The 27985-nt window shown below is 37.7% G+C and overlaps 1 protein-coding gene across 1 annotated transcript; it reads right to left on the reverse strand.

The window, feature by feature from the left end:
• THUMPD3 (THUMP domain 3 tRNA guanosine methyltransferase) lies at nt 1–27489 on the reverse strand (the record flags this gene model as incomplete). Its single annotated transcript, XM_079712053.1, has 12 exons — nt 1–98; nt 556–791; nt 3819–3861; nt 3950–3982; nt 4155–4278; nt 5138–5248; nt 9513–9628; nt 12746–12815; nt 14971–15101; nt 18933–19409; nt 26082–26159; nt 27235–27489. The coding sequence occupies 11 exons, from the start codon at nt 27487–27489 to the stop codon at nt 721–723; spliced, it is 1509 nt and encodes a 502-aa protein (XP_079568179.1). The 3' UTR covers nt 1–98; nt 556–720.
• Between the last annotated feature and the right edge of the window lie 496 nt (nt 27490–27985).

Genomic DNA, 27985 nt, shown 5'->3' on the forward strand with positions numbered 1-27985 from the left:
GAGGCACTGTTAGTTTTTGAGGCGCAGGATCTGAATGTAGAACAGTACATGAAGGTTGCAGCAGCCGTTCAGGATGCAATCCAGTGCTACCGTGTCATCTACGACGAGAAAAAAAGAGCTACTACCCAGACATCACTGGGTTGTTTTTTCAAGAGGGTAGATAGAATTGAATCCAGCAAGGAACCAGAACCTGTGCCATCAATGTCAGGTGTGAGTGAAACTGCAGCTTGCCCTCCGTCTCCTGTTGCTGACCATCCCTGAGTTCTACCATCTCCTACCTCCTCTCCCTCCTCCAGTCAGTAACTCTTGCCTGTTCACTCGATGCCAGCCCTTGTATGCCAGCTGTTGTACTGTACTACTGTACTTTTTAAGGTACTGTACTGTAAGATTAAAAATATTTTTTTGTTTTTTATATAAACCTATTATTAGTACAGTACTACATAGCCGATTGGGTACCTAGGCTTTGTTGGACTTATGAACAAATTGCACTTACGAATGCCCTCTTGGAACTGAACTTGTTATGTAGGGGGCTTACTGTACTAAGACGTAACTTACCTTTTCAACTCATTCTTACAAGTACGTAGAGGCTACATGGTATGTGTTGGATGACATCACTGATGTTAATTGAATGGTGCTGTATATTCTTGAATTTTTCATAATTTCCTAAGGTGGTAGGTTTAGGGTATGAATATCTGTGTCTTTAGAAATTCACTCTTCGGGTTATACCTCCAAAACCCCAGCAAACCTCAGTATTATGCAGTTATTATAAAATCTTGTAGTTTTCTTTGCACCTAAGCATAAACATGAATACATTCTGTTGTTATGAAATAAGGTGATGAATATTTCAGAGTTGTCTGACGCATAGGGAGAATCAACTCCAAAAAACTATGAGAAAAACCTACTGAAGTATCTTAAAGGATAGGTTACTGTATGAGATTACATGCTTTGTAATGTGCCATTCTTTGCTGAAAAGTTACTTCCGTGAAAGTGTTAATGTGATATCCTTTTACTGTATTTTACTTTTTTTCTGTTTTTCTAATTACGGTAAAATATTGGTAAACAAAGCTACTTGGAGCCCTCAGTTTTTAAGAATGTGAAGGGGTCCTGAGCCAAGAAGTTTGAGAAAGCTGCTGTAGCACAGTGTATATTGTAAACAAACACTCATGCCTGTTGAGTAGCTGGATGTAGTTAAAAATGACTCCCAGCATTAAGTGTGGATTACTGGGAGGATGGGCATGCTAGGACAGGGAGCAGGTTTTAGTGGAGAAAGATAGGTTCCTGTTGGGTTTAAGTAGGACATACAGGAGAAGGGGTAACAATAGTAGGCAGTTGGAAATTCAGAATTTGGGCTTGAGAAAAACTAAAACACCATTCTCCTTTCCAGTGAAAACTGCTTTCATCACGGAATATATCACTGAACAGCTACTACCTGACAACTGAGTGGCATACGTGTTAGCCTTGGGGCAAAAGTATGAGGGTGACAGAGCAGGCTTCTTGTAAACAATGGTAAATATGTTCACATTGTGCACTTTTTAAAATTTGGTACAGGAGAGACCTATATATGGTGTTTCTCCTGAACTTAAAAAAAAAAAAAAAGTAACCAAGGTACAATAATTTGATTTTTTTGTCCTAGAAGTTTCAGACTTTTTCATCATATTCCCACATAACACCTCATCTGAACTTGGAAAAGGCTATGCTTAGAATAAGGATGTTCTACTTTTCCTATGCCTAGCTCAGTAATTAATATTAAGCACTTGTGGGCATTAGTGTACTTCAGGCACTTTACAGACCTTTTAAAATACTTCCTTTTTACAGTCTTCAGCTTACCTTTTGGTCCTTGCAGTGGAGACATGAGCCATGTCTGACATTTGACATCTAAATTTTCTGACAATTAAAATTTTCTGAAAGTCTTATTACCATTTTAAAAGAAATGTTTAAACAAATGTTTCCCTCTAGCCAGTAGTACATTGTCTCTGGGAGATAACCATCTTCCTTTAATTTCATTAAATTTATAAAATCTGTCTCAATGTCTGTTGTTTTTTTTTCCTCTCTAAAATGCATCGAATGTCTGCTCCATAACTCAAGTCATTCTGTTTTCAGATACTAAGATTACCTTCCCCATCTTTTTACATTCCCATGGTGCAGGAGGTCCGTTTCAAAAGTTAAAAACTAAGGTCACAGAACTAGTAGGTGGCAGTGTCATATATAATTCAATCTCAGCTTTTCTGAATCCTCATGTAGCGCATTTCCTGTTCCTGTCACCAGATACAAAACAATACTAGAGAGGAAGACGGCAAACTATTACAATGTTCACTACATACTTACATCATCTTAAATCACATCTGTTCATGTTTTTATGATGGTATTTAATAGGACTAAAGCTATGATATATTGAGCACAAATTTGATACACTCAAAAACAGCCAATATGCAAAAATATCCATTTGTTCAACAGATATTAAACATCCATGCTGGTAGGTAATGTGTCAGGCAGTTGATGAACAGTAGAGAAGACATGGTCCTTGTACTTTTCCAGTCCTGTGGACTGCTGACCAACACTTAGAGGTTTAAATGGTTTCTTTTGTGACAGGTGAAAGGCTGTTCTATGTTGAACCCATAATAATGAAACTGCATTCTGATGACCTTAAAAACTCCAGTCTAGGACATAAGACCCTTATAAATGTCTTACTTCCAATTCATTCTCAAGTGTGAGATATCAGAGAGAAACCACACAAGGACTGTTGGCTCTGCTAATGTGAACTATTCTTTCAAAGGAAAGAAGTACTGTGTCCTTTTATTCTAAATGAGACATCAAAAGTTATTATGTTACCGACATGACACTGAAAATCTAAGCTGAATGCAGCCAGAAACTCCAAAGTAAACAATACAGAATGTCACATAAAACCCCAACTCTGTCGCACAGAAGCACTGTTTTTACAAGGACTTGATGTTTAGGTTATTTCATTTTCCACTGTCTTGGGAAGAACTTTCTGCTACTGCAAAAGCAACTAAATATGAATAGTGACTGAGAGAAAATAAAAGAACTTGCACAAAGTTTTTAATTCAAAGATATATCAGTTTGTTCTCTAGTCCTTTAGAGAAGCCAACAGAAATACTTTGACAGGTTTATGTTTGACTTTGAAAAGCATCACCACCTTTGTGTACTGAAAGAAAAATTTATTTAAATATGGCTTGTTGGTCCCATACTTCATCTACCAGTGTAATCCCTGCTGTTTACAAATAGAAATGTCTATTTCTATTAATCTGAATAACGGATGCATATTGTAATTTTTAAAGCAGATAGTAAACTTTTCTGTAGGTCTTGTGAGATTTCATCTTGTCATAGGGCAAACACTATTTTACAAAGTGTAAAATAATGCTTCATTTTTTAAAGTTGAGGTGAAGAACCTGAACAACTAAATAACAAAGCTGCAGAGGCAATGAAATGTAACCTCATGATCTGTTTATGCTCTCTGCCTTTCCCTTAGGCCAGGGTAGCTTTCCACCTGCTACAGTGGAAAACAGAAACTGCTAAAAAGCCTGAAAATAAAATGTTCTAAACCCAAATCCCAGAGTATTTTAGTAGGCTTAGCATCTTTAAAGCATTTTAAGAAAAGTACTAATTGCCCAACTACAACAGCTCCAAAGAAAAGCTCTGCTTTCTCTTAAGACTTGTTCCATTCTATTCACACCTTTTGCTATCTAGGGTGAAGAGATTTACACCAAACTTCACTTTTATTAATACTATTTTTCTCTCAAAGCAAGTTCTTCATGCTGACATGTCCACTGTCAGGAAGCACTGGCAGCACTACTAATCACCTTCAGTCTTTGCATCACCAAGGAGATCTTTCTCCATCTTGTTCTGAAGGATGAACAAAAGTTTGAGGTGTACGTTTCAGAAGATAAACTGCAGCATGAAGACCCCCTATGTTGACCCAGACGGTATGTACCTTCCGCCATAGGTGTCCCATTCCAGATAATGCCTGTGTACACACAAAAAGTAGAAAAGTAATTAGCTGATAACTGCTTCTCTACCAACCAGGGGTCTTAGTAAGAAACACTGGGAGAAAACAAATCTTATTGAAATATCCCCAAGTGTACTTAAAAAGGTCCTAAAGTTGTCATGGGCTGAGTTTTCAAGCTAACGTACAGCACCTTGATAAAGCATTTCTTGTCCTGGGTCAGTAGTACAGCTTGGCCTGTCCCTGGCCTACAGACACGGCTCATCTCCCGTAGGCAAGCTGGATAAAGGTTCCAGTTTCTCTTCTTGGAGCCCATCCTATAAAAGAAGGTCTAATGAGTCACTTACTTTTGCAAAAAATAAGTATCTAGGACTATATAAAATGAGAAGTTACTAAAAGCTCATTCTCATTGCAATAAGAAAGTCCTGAGGTATGAAAAATAGTTGCCTTCTAGAGCCAGAGCTCTGTCATTACATGTCAATGAAATGATTAAGATTTAGTAAGTTTTTAGAATTCTGAATGGGATGAAATGGTTACGGAAAAGATTTGACAACTATAATAGTTATGTTAATAGTTACGTAAGTTGTCCCCTTAATGAGTATAAACAATCATTATGTAAATGAAACCAGTGATTAAAAAATATCCTGATAGGGCTTCCCTGGTGGTGCAGTGGTTGAGAGTCCGCCTGCTGATGCAGGGGACACGGGTTCGTGTCCCAGTCCGGGAAGATCCCACATGCCGCGGAGCGGCTGGGCCCGTGAGCCATGGCCGCTGAGCCTGCGTGTCCGGAGCCTGTGCTCCGCAACGGGAGAGGCCACAACAGTGAGGGCCCGCGTACCGCAAAAAAAAAAAAAAAAAAAAAAAAAAAAAATCCTGATAACCAAGTTTTCCTCAACCTTTCTCTGAAGTATTAATGTAATTCAACAAGGGGCTAAAAAGTGGATAAACCTGTGATGGTCAGGATCAAAGTGTAGTTAATACATTCCTGAGTTCTCAGAAGAAACAAAATGGGTGAATCTATCATACTGTTACATTCTTAAGTGAAAAACTGTTAAGTCTGCTAAAAGAAACAAGATTTCTGACAGAATAAACTCAAGGAAAATACAACAGATTTAGAAGACAAGTGGGTACTAATATAACAAATGAAAGTAAAATTCATTTTTTTACAAGTCCCACCTTTTTCCAAATGGCATGTCTGTTACAATAATGTCCACAGAGCCAGTTCTTAGTGGCAAGTTGCAGATATCCCACTGAATAGTATCTATGGGCAAGCCCCAGGACAGTTTGCTGTGGCGACAAAAGAAAAGGTGCTTCAACATATCCTGAAGGATGAAATTTTAAAAGACTTTTCTTCTGAAGAGACTGCTATAAAATACCAAAACTAAAATAATATCAATGACAACATCAACAACTTAGTAAAAATTTTTTAAGTAGCAGGTAGGCAGAAAGCCTAAGTCATAAGCTAAAACTTTTATAATGACAGTCCGTAAGAAACAAGTAAATTAAAAAATTAGTTAAGATTGGTTTTCAAAAGATGTCTATATTTCATCTATAATTTAAGAAGACAGATTAAGGGGAAAAGACCGTTAACACAAAGAACTGTACACAACTTGAAAACAGCGTTGAGGTAGTTAATTACATAACTGATGATGTAAAAACATTGTTGATGAAACATACACTGGAAAAAACCAGAACACTAAAGAGAAAAAAGCTGATGAGGTGACACATCTGAAGGATAAAGTTTGGTAAGTCTACACAGCAATAAAAGGAGACCTAAAGAAACATATGTAAAATTAGGAAATATAGAGGTACTGGTCTTAAGATTAAAAAACATGTATCATACTATAAAAAAACAAGAGAACAAAAAAGTTAACATCAAAAAAATAATGACAGAAGGCAGAATGAATATAATAATATAAATGATTTAAATCCTCCCCATTAAGGCAAAGCTACTAGTTTAAGACACAAAATTAAAACAGGTAATAATAATGCACAGGCTAAAAATTAAAAGCAAAGATGATGAGCAGAAATTAAATGTTGTAATATTGATATTTAATAAAGAATTTAAGAAAAAATAAAATGCAATAGAGGTAATCACTACATAATAGGAAAAAATACAGATATTAAAAATATGTGTTACACTCACAACCACCAATAGCTGTAATAAAACAAAACAAAAAAGGCAAAAAATATTAAAAGTCAATGTAAGATTAGGACTTCCCTGATGGTCCAGTGGTAAAGAATCTGCCTTCCAATGCAGGGGATGTGGCTTTGATCCCTGGTTGGGGAACTAAGATCCCACATGCTGTGGGGCAACTAAGCCCACATTGCCACAACTACTGAGCTCCTGTGCCTCAACGAGAGAGCCCACGTGCCACAAACTCACAGCTAGAGAGAGAAAAATCTACACACCACAACTAGAGAGAGTCCCGCTCACCACAATGAAATATCCCGCCTGCCTCAATGAAGACCCCGCATGCTGCAACTAAGACCCGATGCAGCCAAATAAATAATAAAAATAAATAAATATTTTTAAAAAATCAAGGTAAGATTGATAGAAATAGTACAGGTTGAACAGACAAAAAGTGAAGATGCAGAGGATATGAAAACCAAATATAAAATATTCAGAAAATAGAAAAATTATTTGCTTAAAAGTATCAGATTTCAAAGAAACCCTAGTCATGTACGCCTCAGGAAAAATCTCAAAATATAAAACAAAATATACCATAAAAATTCATTAATCACAATAAAACATAATATAAAAATGAAAGCTTTTAACTACTTATGTATAAAAAATGATGTAAACTATTGGTCCTCAAAGTTGGGCCACAGACCAGCAGCATCAACATCACTGGGAAGCTTGCCAGGAAATGCAGACCCTCAGGTCCCATCCTAAACCTACTGAATCAGAATCTGTGCGTAGTTAACAGGTTCCCCAGGTGATTCATTTGCACATTAAAGTGTGAAAAGCACTGTCCTAAACAATTAGATCAGAGAGAATCAAGTATATAACCAACCATTTAGAAAGTAACCAAAACAGAGATTTATCAAAATCTATAGGATATGGTCAACAGGAGTACTTAGCATAAAAGTCAACTCCAGTAAAAACTTTTATTAAAAAGAAGACATTTACAGCATATAACTTAAGATTTTAGGTAACAAATGAAAAGACCTCAATAGGAAATAGGAATAAAAAACAAAAAGCATCAAGCATAAAACCACAGAACAAATAGTATATGAAAAAACAAAACAAAGCACTGGCAATCAAAAGGGAAAAAAAAAACTAGCATAGAAAAGAGGATAGGCAACATACAGACATAAAATAATATTAAGGCATACCATGTATAAATAATAAATATGAAATTTGCATAAAATGAACAAATATTCTTAAAAACAACTGATTTCTACTTACAAATATAAACCTCACATTAAGGGTCATGGAGGCAGCTGTGAGGTCAATCATGGGATATAACGACTTCCTGTGCTCCTGGATATGAAGCACCTGTAAGGCCTAACAAATCTGCTTACTGCTACATATTTCTGCCACTTTATAAGAAAATGAAGGACTCCAAGCAGAGGAGACCAGAGAAACAATTTTGTGATGAGGCCTCTCGTAGGAAACTGCAGACCAAGTGCTATTTCAACCAATTCTTCCCAAAGACAGCTGAGACTGAAAGAATGGTGAAAGGCTGGCACAGATGGTGTGTCGTCAATGCAATTTGTAGCAATGGGCTAGGGCTTAAGGTACTATAGCAACATACATCTCAGGATGGGAAATTTCCCAGAGGCTAACAGACTTTCAATGCACAGATATCAAAGGGATATGGTTGAAGGACCTTGGAATATTTTGCTTGGAGAAGAGAGGATGTGGAGAGCTGGGATGGAGGGAGAGGAGGGTTGGTAGCCCTTCAAATATGCCCTTCAAATATCTGATGTTAATCATCACTGTGACACAGAGATAAGATTTTTCTTTATGGACTCAAGTGGAAGAAAAAACCCAGATCTGTACAAGGTACAGGGAAAGATTCAAGTTCCTTAAAAGATATGACTAGCACTCAAAGCTGTGCTAAGCTGGAATCAACCGCCTTCAGAGTCATAAGAGGTGTTTATACAGGCTGGAGGACCATTGGTCAGGATCTCCTACAGGACATTTAGGGACTGTAGGGACAGCTTTCAGGTCTTTTCCAACTCTGAGATTTAAGTGCCAAATAACAGAAGAAAGGCTAAATAAACTGTAATATTTCTGTACAATGGAATACTCTGCAGTCATTAAAAAACAGATTGAATAAAAAAAAGCGTTTGAAAAAATTTTAATGTTTTCAACTGTTTAACTGCATTAGAAAATATTAATATTTTAATATGTACTTGTTTTACAAGAACCTAGAAATCTTGAATTGAGAAAATGATTACAAACTGTGTCTATGTGTCAGTCTGAGTTATGAATGAATTAGGTCCTGGGGCCCATGTGGTCTTGTAAGACTACAATCATCAAAAGTGGTCCTGAAGCATACTAACAAGAGGACATGAAAGCTAATACGTGTGGGATATGCAAATATTTGAATATTAGATTATTTTTCCCCCGGTATTTCTCTAATCCTTATAGCATGTAGCAGAGGATTGAGTTCCTTGTTTGTGTTCAATTAAGTTTCAGATATGAGAGTGCACCGCTGCCACTTCTGTCCTCTTCCCCGACAGCTAGGAGGACAGCTAGGGCCCCTTCTCTCACCCCCTTCACAGGGTGCCTTCTCCAAACTACATCACTTATTCGATACTAAAACATTTCCAGAGAAAAGACCACTAGTCACTTAAGAGCAGTCTTGTGCCTCTGTTAAACCCCCAGCTGGATGCCTGCATGCACTAATGGAAAACTTATGAAATTAAAATGAATCTATGCAGTTCTTCCACTACATGGGAAAAAAGATATCTGAATAAGGAAAGAAAAAGGAAGACAGAAAGAAAAATAGTTGCATTAGGGTGGGGGAAATAATAGTTAAATTTAAAATATTTTAAAAATACAAATTAGTTTCAATCAACTTTTAAAATTTAAATGGAGTCTCAATATATTCATTTGGCTATAATACTGTCACAATACACTGGGTGTATTAGTTCATAAAGCCAATATGCAAAGTGATTATCGGACTTCCCTGGTGTTGCAGTGGTTAAGAATCCGCCTACCAATGCAGGGGACACAGGTTTGATCCTGGTCCAGGAAGATCCCACATGCTGCAGAGCAACTAAGCCCGTGCACCACAACTACTGAGCCTGTGCTCTAGAGCCTGCAAGCCACAACTACTGAGCCCACGCGCCACAGCTACTGAAGCCCAGGTGCCTAGAGCCCGTGCTCTGCAACAAGAGAAGCCACCTCAATGAGAAGCCCGTGCACCACAATGAAGAGTAGCCCCCGTCTGCCGCAACTAGAGAAAGCCTGTGTGCAGCAACGAAGACCCCACGCAGCCAGAAAGAAATAAATAATTAATTTTAAAAAAGAGAAAAGAAAACTGATTATCTAAGTTTAAGAGATGCTACAAAATCTTTTAAGTTAAAATTTTACCCTTCTTCCACTTGGCTCTTGGTCAATAAAGATGAGATGTTATTTGCTGCTCTATTCACAGCCAACGGATTATTATCACCAGCAATGTGATAACAGTTAGACCATTCTGTAGCCCCCTAAAAGACAAGAGTATATATGAAAACAGAAGTAGCAAACTGCAAAAAAAAAAAAACCCAAAAAATGATTAAAGGTAAAATCATTTCAATCACTTGTCAATAAACAAGACAATCCAATCCAATCCAATAATCCAGTGCTTTTCTAAAGTGGCAAAATACTGCATGCTGTCAACTTTGCTATTCCCCTTGCTTGAAATGCCCTCCTGTTCTGTTTGCTGAACTCTTACTCATCTCTCAAGGCCCAGCTCCAATGTCGTGCCCTCTGTGACATCAAGCACAACTCTCCAAGCTGTCTCTCATTTGCCCCTCCAAAAGCACTCTGTACATGTATGTGCCACTGCACTTGCTCTCTTTTTAATCATTTCTATACCTGTCTGCCGCTCAACACGTCTGGGAACTCCTGAAGGATAGGTCTGGTATGTCACTCAGTCCCTCACCCAGCAGTGTCTGCCACACAGTAGGCATTACAGACTTTAAATACAAACGTAGTTTGAAGACGTTAACTAAATCAAACTGACTAACCTATATCCTTTTGTGATTATGGAATTTTTATATAATCCGATAACCTGGAATATTTGAGAATTTAAAGTGTAGTCTCTATTATATAGGCTTTTGAATGATAACCACCATATTCTTGAAAGGATTTTGTCATTTAAAAAAAATAAATTTATTTACTTTATTTTTGGCTGTGTTGGGTCTTCGTTGCTGCACATGGGCTTTCTCTAGTTGCTGCGAGCGGAGGCTACTCTCTGTCGCGGTACACAGGCTCCTCATTGCGGTGGCTTCTCTTGTTGTGGAGCATGGGCTCTAGGTGCGCGGGCTTCAGTAGTTGTGGCGCTCAGGCTCAGTAGTTGTGGCTTGCGGGCTCTAGAGTGCAGGCTCAGTAGTTGTGGTGCACGGGCTTAGTTGCTCCGTGGCATGTGGGATCTTCCCGGACCAGGGCTCAAACCCATGTCCCCTGCACTGGCAGGTGGATTCTTAACCACTGCGCTACCAGGGAAACCCAGGATTTTGTAATTTTAAATCAAAAACATGTCAGCAGAACAGAAATACTGAGCTTTCCATATTATTTGTGCAATGAGGTGACATACTACCCTAGGCCTGAACAATGTTCTGTGCAGATTAACAGAAGGTTTCTGACATGAAAGCAGAGACAGTTCTGCCCTTGGTTTAGGGATGAGTAACAAACACCTCTTCCTTGGTAAACAGTAATACCCCCATATCTATGGATACAGGGCTTCTTAGCTTTTTCTTTTGCCCAGACCCTTGAGGGTAATGGAGAAGGATGTAGGGAGGATGATGTAGAGTTTGACGAAAGCCTCTCTGGTGATTCTGATTGCCCAGTATTCATTTTTTCTTCTAAACCTATTGAGATTTTCAGCCCCTGAAAGAGATGGGTTTTATAGTACTTCCAAGTTTTAAAGGCAGTATTATAAATCAAATACTTTATACTTTGGTGAACAAACTGTCTATATACCCTTTCCTTTCATAATTTCATTCATTTTGATCATATACCAACTTAGGTTTTTCCATATTGACATCCTCATGCCTACCCCTACATGGAAATGCCGCAAACATTTTCTTTTTATCTTTTTCTTTTTTTTTGGTGGGGCTGGGTGCTCTTCTGGTCTCTCTCTAGCTCTGTTGTATATTTCTTGACATGTAGTGACGTTCATTGCTATTCCAGACAATAGACACGTCATAGTTTAATGCTAGAGAAGCACACTCTGCTTTGTTCCCAGAATTCTTTGTGACAACAACTGAGTTTTCTCTGTGTGGCTCTTTAGCCAGAGTAAATTTCTCTAGCTGACACTAGCAGAAAACAGCAGTCATCTAGACTACTATGATTTCCTACTGGGATTCCAATTCCCAGATAGCCGATGTCATTTTCTAATTGCAGTCTGGATTATTTTTCCCTTTGTGGGTTGTTTTGGACTTGCTCATCTGTCCAGTTTCTGCTTAGTCACAGAATCTGTAGTATCTCCCTGCAGTTTATTCCCATTGGCTTTACGTATACTCTACGTAAAGCAATTTTTTACAAATTTAACTTTGTAATTTTTTACAAATTTAACTTTAAATTTAATTTAAAATTTAATTTAAATTTTTTACAAATTTAAGCAATTTTACTGCTGCCCTCTTCCAAATTATTTATTATAAAAGTTTAGATAATATTGATTCAATAATACGGATTCAAGGAGACTCTCCTGTTAAATGTTCTCCAATTAGAAAATGCCTTTCTATTTCTTGCTTTGCTTTAGGCAGTTTTTGAGTCCTCTCAATGTCATGGTATTTTCTGAAAACTCTGTAACCTTGCTAGACTTCCTAACAAACCTAACTAATGGTCACAGGCTTCCCCATCTTATAAGAACCTAGGAGGATGAAGAAGCATAGTCTCACTTTATAGAGATGAAATGCCCTCCTCCAGTTCATGCTTGTACCTTCAATTATCTTTTCTGTTCAAGTCTACCAGTTTGTCTGTTACAGAAATGGAACTCACCAGTTTGTAATTCTCAGCCTCCTCTGTAATCCGGTGACTAAACATGACTCATAACCTAAATCTAGTCCTTGGCTATTTGTAATAAGTGGCTACATCCTTATCACAAAAGTTCCAGCTTTACTAGTGTAATTCACTCAAAACTCTTGGGTCCATGGGCCTAACCTTGGTGATTTCATTATGTCTAATTTACCCATGAGTTCTAGAACATTCTGGATGTATCACTTCCTTATCTAAAAGCTAAAGAAGGGCTCCCCTGGTGGTGCAGCAGTTAAGAATCCGCCTGCCAATGCAGGGGACCTGGGTTCGAGCCCTGGCCTGGGAAGATCCCACATGCCATGGAGCAACTAAGGCTGTGCACCACAGCTACTGAGTCTGTGCTCTAGAGCTCGCAAACCACAACTACTGAGCCCACGTGCCACAACTACTGAAGCCCACGCGCCTAGAGCCCATGCTCCGCAACAAGGGAAGCCACTGCAATAAGAAGCCCGCACACCGCAACAAAGAATAGCCCCCGCTGGCCACAACTAGAGAAAACCCATGCACCGCAACAAAGACCCAATGCAGACAAAAATAAAATTAAAAAATAAATAAATAAATAAAAGCTAAAGAAAAGTTATTACCTCAATTGATATTGCTCCTGTTCCACACATCGGATCAACTATTATATCAGTAGGCTGAGGAGCACAGAGCCTAGAGAAGAAAGAAAACAGCCTATGTGAACAGACAAGACTTCCACAACGACTATTCCTAAAGCTGTAAGATCAAAGGCCTGTTATGCTAGCATGAAGAAACAACTGATATTTATTTTAAAAATCAATTTGTAATTACATGTTGACTCTATATCCTAGCACTTAAAAAAACAAAAACATTACATATAACTAAAAGTCCCCTTCGACTACCATCCAAAATCCTATTTCACTTCCAAATGGAAATAGCTTCTAGATCTTTTAATATATGTGTGTATATGCTTTTAGAAAACACATGTTATTTTGTATACAGACCTGTGTTGTTACATTTAAAACAACTCAAATGTGTCAAGTAGAACATGTATCAATATAAGTTTACTGGAAATTATTCATTCAGTATTCCTTTCCTAATTAATTTAATTTTAAAGATAATAACATTGCTGTAAAATAACTGCTTTACTTTGAGCACTTAGTATTTGCCAGGCATGGATTTAAGCTCTTTGCATGCATTATCTCTTTTAATCCTTTTAACAATCTTGTGAGATAGGTTACTATTATTATTCTCATTTACAGATAAGCTGATGCAAACCTGTCCATGGACACAAAGCTAGTAGGTGACAGAGTCAGGATTAGAGGCATTACTGTTAGTGGCTTAAATGTTACCTCTTCTGTGATGCATCCCCTCCTCAGACAGGTGACAAGGTTTCTCTTTCCTTCTTTTGTCCTACTATTCTTTCCATGTTCTATTATTGTTCTCCCTTACAAAACTGAGATTCTTGGCGACTAGCTCTGGATTCTTTTTGTAATACCTGTCCAGCTCTACTTCTCCATTCCTGCCCCTCAACACATGGCAACAGAATCCTTGGCAACCCTCTTGGTAGTAAGTAACCCCGTACTCCCAGCCACTGCTGCTGGGTCTGGGTGAACACATGACTGAAACTATGTCAACCAGATTCTCTCTTCTAAGACGTGGGAACAAAGAGCTAGAAGACCTAGGCAGTATGGGGCTGGCTGGTTATTTAAAACTGGAAATACATAAATTTAGATGATGGGCAGCCATTTGCACAGATGAACAGAGACAAGAACCCGTAGGCTCCCAGGGTAGATAAAAGTGACTGTCTAGGTTTCTGGTGCTTTTCTAACACCTGGTTCCTACCCTTCTTAAGATATGGCTTTTAGTTTTTCTGTGGATTTCCCAAGACTTCTCAGTATCTTGCCAGTAATTCCCCTTCCCACACAATCATCACTTTTTTTAAATCTTAAACTAGCTTACTTAGGTTTCTAACAGTTCACCCAAAATAACTCTCCATATCCCTGGCTCCTACCATAATGCCTGGCAGTAGATAATAAATGTTTGTTAAATGAATGAAGACTAGGAACTCTTCCTTAATCAAACGGGTGCAGTTTTCTATTGTTGTCATTGAATTGACAGGTTCCAATTGTATTGAACTCTAGGACTCCATGGATGAGAAGGGTAAAAGAGGAAGCAAAGATTGGAGAAGGAAATACAATTAACTACCAGGCTATGCCAGGCACCATACGTAACAGGTATTTTTCATCTGTTTTTGCAATTTACTCCTCACTAATAATCCTTTAAGTCTAATATCAAACCCATTTTGCAGTCTGGCAAACAGAAACCTAGAGAAAACAACTCGACCTAGTGGTGGAAAGAAACACCCAATCAAAGGGAAAAGGGCAAAGGAGAAAGAAAGTTATATCTTGCTCTTGGAAAATTTTCCATGTGAGTATAAAATTTTAAAACATAAGTAAAAGCTCTCTGTGTTCACTTATACATTATACACATTAAAAAAATCTCTGCTTTCATCTGCTTCACTGCATAGAAATGAAACAAAGCAAAATTTGTTCTAGTTCCCAACAAGCAGTATATCCTTTCTAAACAGAAACGTGATAACCACGTTCAAGAGGCAGATGAAAACTATTGTTCTCATTTTAAAATCAAGAAGATTGAGATAGTAATTAAGTGATATTTTCAGGATCTCAAAGAATCAACATTGGATACAAAGAAAGAGAGCTTTAGCTTTTTATCCTGTTCCTTAACTACTAGATTCTAACACAGTACCTCACAAAAAATTACATTTTGAAGGGAAAATTCAAACCAAGTTGTCACTTTCATCTACATGGCAAACCCATTCTCTTACCTGAGCATCCCATAGGCAAGAGTAGATCTAAGAGTTGTGGGTCCAAAATGTGTGATATTTCTTCGGTGGAGACTCTCTTCCGTCAATGCAATGCCCACAACAATTTCATTATCATGGATATTCAAAAGAACCTATAAAATAAGAATAAAATAGTTTTAGGGTTATTCGAACTGTACTTATCACTAAGATTTTAAAATTTGAGGCTTTATTAATTTTTGTTACTTTATTACTGAGGTATACTTTGCATACAGTAAAATGCACAAATCTTAAGTGTGCAGTGCAGTAATTTTTACATATAAATGCTGTGTAACCACCATCATATAAAGATATATAGTTTTTCTTGCCCTCTGTCAATACCCACTACAAATTATCATTAATCTGACCACTACCATGATAAACTACTTTGTCTTTTTTTGAGCTTCATATAAATGAAATCATTTAAGAATATTGTATTTAAAATTTTTTTAATCTATTTTATTCTCCTTTTAATTCACTGTATTCACAAGTTAGCTATAACCAGATTCCCCCCGAATTTTTATAAGAGAAACACATTTTGAAGGTTTCTAGGTTTTTAATATGCATTTTAAAAATTTTTAACTTTTTTGGAAAAAATTCCAAACATCCAGAAATGCTTACCAGAACACTGGCACAATGAACTCTTAAGTATGCTCTTCACTTAGATTAACCAACTGTTAACGATGGGCCACATTTGCTTTAACACCTATTATTTTTTTAGTACTTTTTAAAACTTGACTCAAGTAATGTCTGTGAAAGAATGTTCCTTTTTGGTCTTAGTTATAGTTTTTCTAACACACAGTTAAATATATACTATTCAAACAAAAATAAAAGTTGAAATAAAATGTGTTCTGCAATCTTCCACCTAAAATTTCCTCATCATGATCTTAACAGTAGCAGCTAACACTTACCTAGCTATATGCAAACCACTGTTCTACACACTTTATATTTGTTACCTCATTTCATAGCCATACCCTCTGAGCTAGGAATTATTATCCTCCTTTTATAGATAAGGAAATTAAGGCACAAAGAGGTCAGTTTACTTGCCCAAAGTTATACAGCTTGTAAACTAGGATTTAAATCCATGTAGTATGGCTCCAGAACCTATACTCTGAGCTCCCATGCTAACTTCTGGACATCACTGTTCTGGTTAGCCTATTCATTCTCATAACAGCTGTTACAAGAAAAAAAAGAATGGGGACTTGTTCTTCTGATTTGATATGCAAAAAAAAAAGTTACAGAGAGAACAGGCAACTTGCCCCAGATTCAAGTGTCCCAAAAGCAACAGTAAATGACTCCTTGGTGAAAACGTCAGCTGCTAGGGGCCTTTTAAGCTGTCAGAGATGGAAAGACTTGTTAGTATGGCTCACATGTGAATCAGCCTTATAGTAGAATATTGAGACCAAGGAGGGTAAGCATGCTAAAAAGAGGTATCTGGATTTGGGAATCTAGCAGAATTTAAGAAAGAGGACAGCTGGCTCTAGCATGAGTATTAGCAATGATGTCCTGATTTTAGAAGGTCGAGGTTTGTTTTAAAAATTTATTCCACGTCAGGGCTTCCCTGGTGGTGCAGTGGTTGAGAGTCCGCCTGCCGATGCAGGGGACGCGGGTTCGTGCCCCAGTCCGGGAGGATCCCACATGCTGCAGAGCGGCTGGGCCCGTGAGCCATGGCCACTGGGCCTGCACGTCCGGAGCCTGTGCTCCGCAACGGGAGAGGCCACAGCAGTGAGAGGCCCGCGTACCGCAAAAAAAAAAGAAAAAAATGTATTCCACTTCAGAAGCAAAGTCTGAAACCAAGACACACAAAATTGTTGTTTTAATTCTTTTGAATTTTATAATCTGAAAGTCCATATAATGTTGTAAAAAGCACTAGATTAGAAATTAGAAAATTCAAGTCTTAATAGCTCCCATCTATTAAGCATGTAGTATAGACCAGGTATCACACCAGATACTTAAAATGTATAATCTCATTTAACCTTCAAGACACACAGGTATAAACTATTATTGGTTCCATTTGAAACAGAGGCTCAGAGAAAATAACTTGTCCAAAGTTACACAGTTAGGGAGTCAAAAGTTGGATCTAGATCTGTCTCAATAGCCCATGCTCTTGTTAATGATACCCTACAGTTTTCTTTCTTTGTGACATCTTTGTCTGGTTCTGGTATCAGGATGATGGTGGCCTCATAGAATGAGTTTGGGAGTGTTCCTCCCTCTGCTATATTTTGGAAGAGTTTGAGAAGGATAGGTGTTAGATCTTCTCTAAATGTTTGATAGAATTCGCCTGTGAAGCCATCTGGTCCTGAGCTTTTGTTTGTTGGAAGATTTTTAATCACAGTTTCAATTTCAGTGCTTTTGATTGTCTGTTCATATTTTCTATTTCTTCCTGGTCAGTCTCAGAAGGTTGTGCATTTCTAAGAATTTGTCCATTTCTTCCACGTTGTCCATTTTACTGGCATAGAGTTGCTTGTAGTAATCTCTCATGATCCTTTGTATCTCTGCAGTGTCAGTTGTTACTTCCTTTTCATTTCTATTGATTTGGGTCTTCTCCCTTGTTTTCTTGATGAGTCTGGCTAATGGTTTCTCAATTTCGTTCATCTTCTCAAAGAACCAGCTTTTAGTTTTATTGATCTTTGCTATAGTTTCCTTCATTTCTTTTTCATTTATTTCTGATCTGATCTTTATGATTTATTTCCTTCTGCTAACTTTGGGGGTGTTTTTGTACTTCTTCCTCTAATTGCTTTAGGTGGAAGGTTAGGTTGTTTATTTGAGATGTTTCTTGTTTCTTAAGGTAGGATTGTATTGCTATAAACTTTGCTCTTAGAACTGCTTTTGCTGCATCCCATAGGTTTTGAGTCGTCATGTAGACATTTCTCCAAAGATATACAGATTGCCAACAAACACGTGAAAGAATGCTCAACATCACTAGTCATTAGAGAAATGCAAATCAAAAACTACAATGAGATATCATCTCACACCGGTCAGAATGGCCATCATCAAAAAATCTACAAACAATAAACGCTGGAGAGGGTGTGGAGAAAAGGGAACCCTCTTGCACTGTTGGTGGGAATGTAAATTGATACAGCCACTATGGAGAACAGTATGGAGGTTCCTTAAAAAACTAAAAATAGCACTACCATACGACCCAGCAATCCCACTACTGGGCATATACCCTGAGAAAACCATAATTCAAAAAGAGTCATGTACCACAATGTTCACTGCAGCTCTATTTACAATAGCCAGGACATGGAAGCAACCTAAGTGTCCCTCGACAGATGAATGGATAAAGAAGATGTGGCACATATATACAATGGAATATTATTCAGCCATAAAAAGAAATGAAATTGAGTTATTTGTAGTGAGGTGGATGGACCTAGAGTCTGTCATACAGAGTGAAGTAAGTTAGAAAGAGAAAAACAAATACCGTATGCTAACACATATATATGGAATCTAAGAAAAAAAAAATGGTCATGAAGAACCTAGGGGCAAGATGGGAATAAAGACGCAGACCTACTAGAGAACGGACTTGAGGATATGGGGAGGGGGAAGGGTAAGCTGGGACAAAGTGAGAGAGTGGCATGGACATATATACACTACCAAATGTAAAATAGATAGGTAGTGGGAAACCGCCGCATAGCACAGGGAGATCGGCTTGGTGCTTTGTGACCACCTAGAGGGGTGGGATAGGGAGGGTGGGAGGGAGGGAGACGCAAGAGGGAAGAGATATGGGGATACATGTATATGTATAACTGATTCATTTTGTTATAAAGCAGAAACTAACACACCATTGTAAAGCAATTATACTCCAATAAAGATGTTAAAAAAAAAAAGATACCCTATTAGCTTTGTGGCCTCAGTTTAATTGTCCATAAGGTTGGGTTAGTCTTGAAAATTCTACACATTTATAATGATAGCCTTCTTGAATCATCACAGTAAGAGCCTGCACTTACCTCCACATCAAAGTTGGTCATGTCAGCCTTCCACTTAAAATAATCTTGAACAGCACCCCCAAAATCTCTTGCCGCCTCATTTGAGGAAAAGCAATGTTTCTCTCCTGCCCTGTTGCATGTGACTCTAAACTTCAGCACTTCAGGATCAGTTTCTTCTTTTGAGCTTTCCTCAGTCTCATCTTTGCAAGATGTCAAATCATCACCTACTAATGTTGATATCTCTTCTTTGATGGCTGAATTTTCATAATAGTCTAAGATCTGTGAATCTAAGACATTGTTAGTGAACTCTTTTTTGACATCTCTCTCATCTGTTTTGTCTCCTTGTCCACTTTCAATCTTCTCTTTACTTGAATTCTGATTTATCTTTTTGTGCTTTGTTTTTTTTTTCTTGAAACATGTGTTAATTTTCCATATTTTTAAAGGGTCTGACCATGGAAGCTTCCCAGCCAAGTCCTCAAAATCCTTTAGAACTTCCTCCTATAAAAGAGAGAATGAAATCCATTCATTTCATTCATTTCTCATCACTTTAATTGAACAAATAAACCCCTACTTTGCATACAGACTACATTAATTGTTATGTTGGGGGTGGCAGGAGTACAGGACAAAAGAGTAAATAATATAATGTCTGCAACTGAGGAAATTAAAGTCTCACTGAAAATTAAGATTTACACAAATTAAGGCTACTACAGAATAATACAAGACAGAATGGTAGATCAGAGGCTGGGATTCAAGAATAAAATGTAAGCAAATAAGAAACTATTAACAGTGGTTACCTCCAGCGAGGGGAAATGAGGGGATGAAAGACAGGGGAGGGAGGGCAGCTTACCTCTCACTGACTTCCTTTTGAATTTTGTGCTGGGTATACATATTAACTATTTTTGAAAAGAAAAAACCCAAACCTTAAGCAGTTAAAAATGTATCTATCCAATTTCTAAATAGTATGTAAGTCATCCTTTAGAAAAGTAAATCTGATCATGCTTAAAGCCCCTCAACAGCCTCCCATTACACCCCCCAAAATTTAACTTCCTTAAAAAGCCCAAACAACCCAACTCTTGCCTGTGTCTCTTTTTTTCTTTTCTTTTCTTTTTTTTTTTTTGTGGTACGCAGGCCTCTCACCACTGTGGCCTCTTCCGCTGCGGAGCACAGGCTCCGGATGCGCAGGCTCAGCAGCCATGGCTCACGGGCCCAGCCGCTCCGCGGCATGTGGGATCCTCCCGCACCGGGGCATGAACCTGTGTTCCCTGCATTGGCAGGCGGACTCTCAACCACTGCGCTACCAGGGAAGCCCTTGCCTGTGTCTCTTACATCACTTCAGGATCATTCTCTCCCTAGCTTCATACCTCTGCTTGGAAGGTATTTGCTTCATATGGCCTCTCTGCATTGCTGGTTCTCTTCTCATTATTTAACAACAATTTAAAAGGCACATCCTTTGAGAGACCTGCTCTACTTAAAGTAATCCTCTCAAGTCATTCTTTTCTCATTTTATTTTCTTTAGAGAACTTAACATTATCTAAAGTTATTAGGTTTAGGCTCCTCCCAGAAGGTAAGCACAGGGTGGAAAGACCTTAGCTGTCTTGACCATTGCTATAAACCACACATCTAGAGCAGTGTCTGGCGTAAAAAAGGTGCTCAGTAAATAGCTAATGGATGTGTGGTTAAATGTTAAAATGGGTGGTACAGAGCCGTGCTGTCCAATTCAGCAGCCACTAGTCACATACAGCTACTGAAATATTTTAAATGATTTAAAATTAAAAATTCAGTTTCTCAGTCATATTAGCTAAACTTCACATGGCTATCATGCTGGACAGCATAAACAGACAACATTTCCATCAGAAGTTCTGGTGCAGAGTGCTCGCGCAGACAGTATATGTTCCTGAAGATCCAAGTAGAAAGAAATCAGTGCTGACTGATGGAGCTGAAACTTGAATTGGAAGTGAGTGAAGGCTCTAATACTACTTGAAACCTGACGAAATAATGGTAATTTCAGGTTGGGCAAATTCAATGTTATTTACACACAATTTCCGTATAAAGGGCATCTATAGGACTTGTAGGTTTAACATGGTGGGATAACACTGGTACACCCCTTTCTTTCTTCAGAAAGCACTCTAAAAGAAAAGAACAATAGAAATACCAACTCTATCCTAATAGAATCTACAGGATATCTGTAACCTAGAAACAGAACATAAGAATTCTAACATAAGAATTCCCAGGTTCAGTGAAGGTAAAGCAGAGGTGCAGGAAGACACCAGAGGGAGAATGACTACAGATCTCAGACGAAGGGGAGAGCAGCCTGCAGAGCGCTAGGAAGTAAACTCTTCCCTGGAACAGCGGGGAAGAAGTACATGCACCGAGAGGGAGCGTCCCTGGATCTTGTTTGTACCCAGCAGCAGCAGAGGAGAGAAATGGAGGCTGAACAAGGAATCTCACAGACATGCTCTATTTGCTGGAAACAGAGTAGAGATGGGGAGAGATACTCTACATTGTGAATAACCCTGAAGCTGCTGAATGCTTCTGGCTAGGGAGAAGTAATGGTTAAAAGAACTCATTAAGTGGTATGGAAATTACACCTCAATAAAGCTATTTAAAAAAAAAGGAAGAGAACTCATTCACCACAACCTTTTGTCAAAAGGAACTTCACAGTGAACCAGGGGGATTTCTTGCTAGCTTGGAACAGTTCCTGAACCTCCTATAAACAGTAGGCCCAAGAGGAACTACCTCATTCAAAGATAAGCAATTATCAAAAGTTATCAGCACCAGACTTACATGAATGGAGAAAAGGGACAGAAAAACAAACAGCGGACAAAAACCAGTGACCAGAAAGACACTGCCACAGAGCAGCTGAAAACCATGATCAAATATGTTGACATGACATCAAAAAATGTAATAAGGAGATACTTTTGCAAAAGATATATAAAAGCAGGAAAAAGATGAGGGGAGCCGCCAGAAGGAGACGAAACAGAATCTTGTCAATTTCAAAGAAAAAGTGGAATAAAAAAACAAACCACTGCAAAAATGAAGACCATATTGAAAGCACCACATATAAAAGCCACCGCTGAAAACACAGGGATGTGAAGAAAAGTAAAGCAAATACAATAAAAATGAGCAAAAATTTTAAAAAGGATTAGAGAGGACATGATAAAACATCAAAGACAGTCAAAGAGAGCCCACTGTATGTATAACTGGTTTATCCCTGATGAAGGGATTTAAAATAAACAAAACATACTAAAAAAATAATTCAAGAAAACTTTCAAGAAACATAAATGGAAGTGAATGTCTCTACAGACTGACATGTCTTAACTGGAATTAGCAACAAGGAGATGTACCCTGGTGAACTTCAAAGATTGAAAAAAAAAATCATCTGGGCATCTAGCAAAAATAACAAGAAAGCAACAAATAAGGAGGAAAAATAACAGGATAACTTCAGAATTCTCCATGGCAACATTTCATGCTAGAAGAGAACAAACATTGTCTATGATATTCTTAAGGAAAGAAAGTGTGACTCCAAATTTTAAACCCAAACTATTAATCAAACAGAAAGGTGAAAGACAAACATTTGTGAACTCATGCCAGTCAAGAGATAAAAACTGTAACAAAAGGACAGGCAGTGTGCCTATAATCAATTTAACTATAGGACTAAAATGAAAACAAATACAGGGATTATGACTGCAAAACAGAATGTAAATGTTACAAAGTGGCCTGTCCTTAGAGGGGAAAGGGAACAGAAGATGGGAAGTAAGTTAAGCACACTGATATCCTCTTCTCTCATACCCCAAGGTCAAAGGATAGAAATTAACGCTTAGCAGAGAAAGTGCAAAACACAGGCAGTTTGGTGCTTCCAGAATATAATCTCAGTGACTTTTCATGCAGCATTAAAGCCTTTTTGGGTTTCATCCAATCTTTAAAATAAATAAATATATAAATAAAGATGGTTTTTAAAAAAGTATATTTAAAGGATTTAAAGGCATGTGGTTCAACACTAAGAAAAATTATAAAACTGGAAGGTGAAAGGGAAGGAAGAGAGATGTGGGAAATATGCCAATTTCATCACTGCTTTTAGTAGGGATTCAAAAATACTGTGGAAACAGTAGATTAAGTTGTATTTATAAAGGTAACAGCTAGAGAGCAAATACAAGCCTTCCAAATATTTTAGAACACGTGCACGGGGAAAATGCAAAGAAAACACATAACATAAATTTTTAAAAAGAAAGAAAAAGAAAGCAGAAGGTGTGTAGCATAAATGTGACAGAACCAAGATCAAACATTTCTGTCATGTCAATAAACATCAATGGGATAAAATTATTAAAAAGAAAAATGACCCTCAGACTGAATATGTACAAGGGTGTATATAGGATGTTCATTGCACTACTCTAATAGCAAGACTGTGAAAAATCCTAATGTCCTAAAATGGGACCAATTAAATTGTGATACAGTCAAATCCAACAATGATATTGCCATGATCTCCAAGATAAATGAGAAAAAACACAGCACAGGACGGCATATATGTCATACTTCCATTTGTGTAAATATGTAAATAAAATACACATATACATAAAATATCTCTAGAAGGATATCTCAGAAATTGGTAATAGTTGTTGCCTCCAAGGAGGGAAACACGTGGTATGAAAACAAGGGAATACTTTGCACTGTATATCTTTTCAGTCTTTACAGTTTTGCTCTAAGTACATGTATAAACTAGCTTAAAAAAATTTAAATCACAGATGTTAGCCTTTTATTAAATCAGTTAATAAAAAGGCTAATAAAATTCATGATATCATCTGAATATTTAAAAATAAGAGAACCCATTAGAATGCTTAAACTAACAGGCTTTTATAAGCCATGAGAAAGTATAACGTAACAAAGAAAAACTGATGGTCAACAGAATGAAAACTAGAAGCCAGTGTTTAAAAACACGGTTTTAGGGCTTCCCTGGTGGCGCAGTGGTTGAGAGTCCGCCTGCCGATGCAGGGGACACGGGTTCGTGCCCTGGTCCGGGAAGATCCCACATGCCACGGAGCGGCTAGGCCCGTGAGCCATGGCCACTGGGCCTGCGCGTCCGGAGCCTGTGCTTCGCAACAGGAGAGGCCACAACAGTGAGAGGCCTGCGTACCGCAAAAACAAAACAAAAAAAACCCCAAGGTTTTATTGGGGGCATGTTCCAAATTAAGTCCACAAAGTGAAGGGCTTAACAAATTCTCATGGCCATACACAAGAGAAGTTGCCCTTGCAGAGATTTCAAAATCTACCTTAGGGCTTCCCTGGTGGCGCAGTAGTTAAGAATCCACCTGCCAGTGCAGGGGACACAGGTTCATGCCCTGGTCCGAGCAGATCCCACATGCCGTGGAGCAACTAAGCCCATGTGCCACAACTACTGAGCCCGAGTGCCACAACTACTGAAGCCCATGCACCTAGAGCCCGGGCTCCGCAACAAGAAAAGCCACCGCAATGAGAAGCCCGTGCACCACAACGAAGAGTAGCCCCCGCTCGCCACAACTAGAGAAAGCCCGTGTGCAACAACAAAGACCCAATGCAGCCAAAAGTAAAATAAATAAATAAAATTTAAAAAAATAAATAAAAGGTGAAATTATTTTTTAAAAAAAGAAAGAAAATCTGCCTTAATCCCTGCTGCTCTTCTTCTGGGACTTCCACCAGTAATATCTTTTGCAGTTACTTACAAGGCAACTCTGAATACCTGGCTCATATAGAACCATTCCATAGTAACAAATTCACCTCCAAAAACACTCAAAATAATACAAATTCTAAGATGACAAAAACATAGTAATTGAAGAAGATATTAATAACACCTTAGTAGGTTAGAGGCAAGAATTTAAGATGGACACTTATAGTTTTAAAAAATATGTTAACATTTATTCATGTATAGAATTGACTATCACAATTTTGAAATACTTAAGAGCAAAAACTGTCAGTACCCTGCCTGTTATTTACTAGTTTTATAGATATAATATGGTTGGCAATGGCCATCAGAAGGCTGAAGGGTTATAAAACTAGTGTTAGAAGTTACATTTTTAGTTAATAAAATTATCATCTATTTTGAGTCTCAATTCTTTTAGGTCTGTTTTTTTCTAGGTTGGGGGTTCATATCAGTTTGACTGGTTTTTGAAATCAACCTGTTGTCAATAAATAAAAATTAGAGAATTAGGCAGCACATCACAACTTTAAAAAAGATTATTTCTAATAGAGGCAAAACTGAAAGAAAAAAGTTTTCAAGCATTTGACTCTGGAAACCAGACCAAAAAGCAATCAGGAAAAACAACAAAGACTCACTGTGATCTATTTTCAGCCTTCAGCTTAGGCAGCGTCTCAATATTTAGGAATCAGATGCTAAATACAAGTTGGGGACAAAGCTGTTATCCTAACAACTGAAGGAGTATTTAGATATTACTTTGGCTTTATTTCAAAACACAAGCTAGAGAAGAAAGCAGGGCAAAAGGAGCATGGTGAGAGAAAGTGTTATTTGTAGATGACACAAACTGTCACCTACTCTGGTTCACAGCCTAGAAGCAATTCTATTTTGAAACCATATACATCAGCAAAGCTCATCTAAGGTGTCCATCTTTTGTAAGAAAGTCAAACAATTTTTTCTATTTCTTATAAGTTTTTCAATATTGATTTTTATTTCTTTGTTGTTATTCTTTCATCTTTTTAGAAAATGGAATACAATCAACATATAATATTACTTTAGTCTCAGGTGTACACATAATGATTCAGTATTTGTTTACATTGCAAAATGATCACCACAAGTCTAGTTAACATCTGTCACCATACCGTTAAAATTTTTTTTTGTGACGAGAACTTTTAAGACCTACTATCTTAGCAATTTGCAAATGTGCAATACAGTATTATTAATTACAGTCACCATACTGTACATTATAGCCCCAGGACTTACTTATAACTGGAAATCTGTACCTGTTGACTCCCTTCACCCATTCCCCACCCCCTGCAATAATGATTTTTAAAAGCAACTTTTGTGATGGACTATCAATAAATCTCTGGATTTTACTGTATAAGTCTCCCAGTATTCTATATTATAAAAGCAGCAGTAATGTTAAATGATACACAGAATGTGAAAAGTGGAAATAATCTCTTTGGGAAGATGGCTGAAAATCAGCTACTGCGTTTGGGATAGCTCACCTTTGTTTCTTTGAACTGGTAATCCTTAAACTCCTGAACAACCACAAATAAGTTATCAACTGATCTCAGACAGTGAACCTGGGGAGGGAAAAAAATGTTAGAAACAAATTTCTGCAAAAGCTTTTGAAGCGCATAAACTATCAACATTTAAATATAAAAATTAGGTACAAAGATTTTAAAGCAGCTAATACCTATAATGTGTATTTAAAAATTTTCCCAGCTTCTGTTCCTCTACAGAAAAGGAAAAAAGACAGATGGCAGGATAGAAGCTTGAAGTGTTATGTGGGCAACATGGGTTTGGGGGGAAGGGAGAGATGAAGACAGTGAAGTGGGGCTTTATACTGCCCTCATGGCTCTCTGGGGTACTGTATAGGGTTTGAGCTCCAGCTCTGTGATTATTAGCTAAGCAACCCTGTGCAAATTACTTACTCCTAAGCTCAATTTTAGGAATAAAATTAATTAATCCTTAATTAATGAGGATAATGGTAGGGCCTATCTTTACAAAGCTGCTGAGTTATTAACTAAAACACTGGATGAAAAATACTTGCTTACCAATTCATCCCACAGATATGTAGTGGGTGTCTACTATATGCCAGATACTAAGAGCTTGGGAGATACTGACCAAAAAAAAGAAAAAAAAAAAAAAAAGAAAACAGGCAACAATCCCTGCCCTCACGTTGCTTATGTAGTAATGAGATACAGCTTAGCTTTAGTGGGATGGCAGTTTGCTGACCTTCACTTCTCACCTTCAGTGATTCCTAATTACTTCTGAGCAAGAATAAATTTGATACAGATAAAAAGAAAAATCTCTCCCTTTATGCTTCACCACTGAAGTCTAAACTTCAGCTAGATGCTGAAGTAAATAAATTCTAAGAGGCATAGCAGATACTAAGAATTTCTTCATAAGTCTCACAGGATCCTTTCTGGTGAATTCATCCTCAGGAAATATTAGGATCACTTCTAAAAAATATAGCAAACCTAGTAGTCACACTTACAAATCAGTACCCAATGGAAAATGCAGTAATACTTTAAAATTACCTGATTTGGGCAGAGCAAAGAAAAGCAATAAGGATTCCAGAGAGGTGTGTAAACTAGAAAGTAACCATAAAATGATCTATTTAGAAAACTATTTTAAACATTGCTTCATTCAAACCTGAGCCAGACTTTCCACTGAAATGTCAAAATATATCTTGCCCCGGTCTTTGCTGATTTTGCACGACGACCCCAATTTCTCTCTCACTTCATCTGCAGCTGTTTGCTCAAAACCAGTAGGCACGGTGGCTCCAATAGTGACTTGGAGATGTTCAGACTCACTTCTGAGGTCACTTTCTGTCACTTGTATAGACCTCTGGTTCTCATGAAGGTTCACATCCTGGAGCTGGTTAGTGGCTTCTTGAACATCAGACATATTGGCAGTGCTTCCAAGGTCCTGAATATAGTCCCTTTAAAAGTAGTACAGAAAAGAAAAAGACATAATGCCTAAACGTTATCACCTCTTATTTCAACTATAACTAAAAACATCTGCTTTGGAGGTCTGGCAGAACAACGCAACACAACTGAATCAGTATTCACCGAAGACAAAAGGACTGAATAGCATGGGTACAAAGTGGAGGATATAAAATATTATTAAACAAGCAATACAGATACTGTGGAAGAAAAGGAGACAGACGAGTATTTCCACAGCATGCAATGTTTGGTTTGGGATTAACCTATCTTGATGATAGACATCGCATAACTACAACAGTTAATCCCAAAACAGAAGTTGCTAGGACACATTCAAAAATATTTCTACACCTAGTCCTTTTTCAGCTAGCAGTTAAGAACATGGGGCTTTGGAATTTCAGACCTGGGTCTGAATTCTTGCCCTCACCATTCAGAGGCTGAATGACCTAAAACAAGTTTAT

This window comes from Hyperoodon ampullatus (genome assembly GCF_949752795.1).
Source record: "Hyperoodon ampullatus genome assembly, chromosome: 10".
In the NCBI taxonomy this organism is placed as follows: domain Eukaryota; kingdom Metazoa; phylum Chordata; class Mammalia; order Artiodactyla; family Ziphiidae; genus Hyperoodon; species Hyperoodon ampullatus.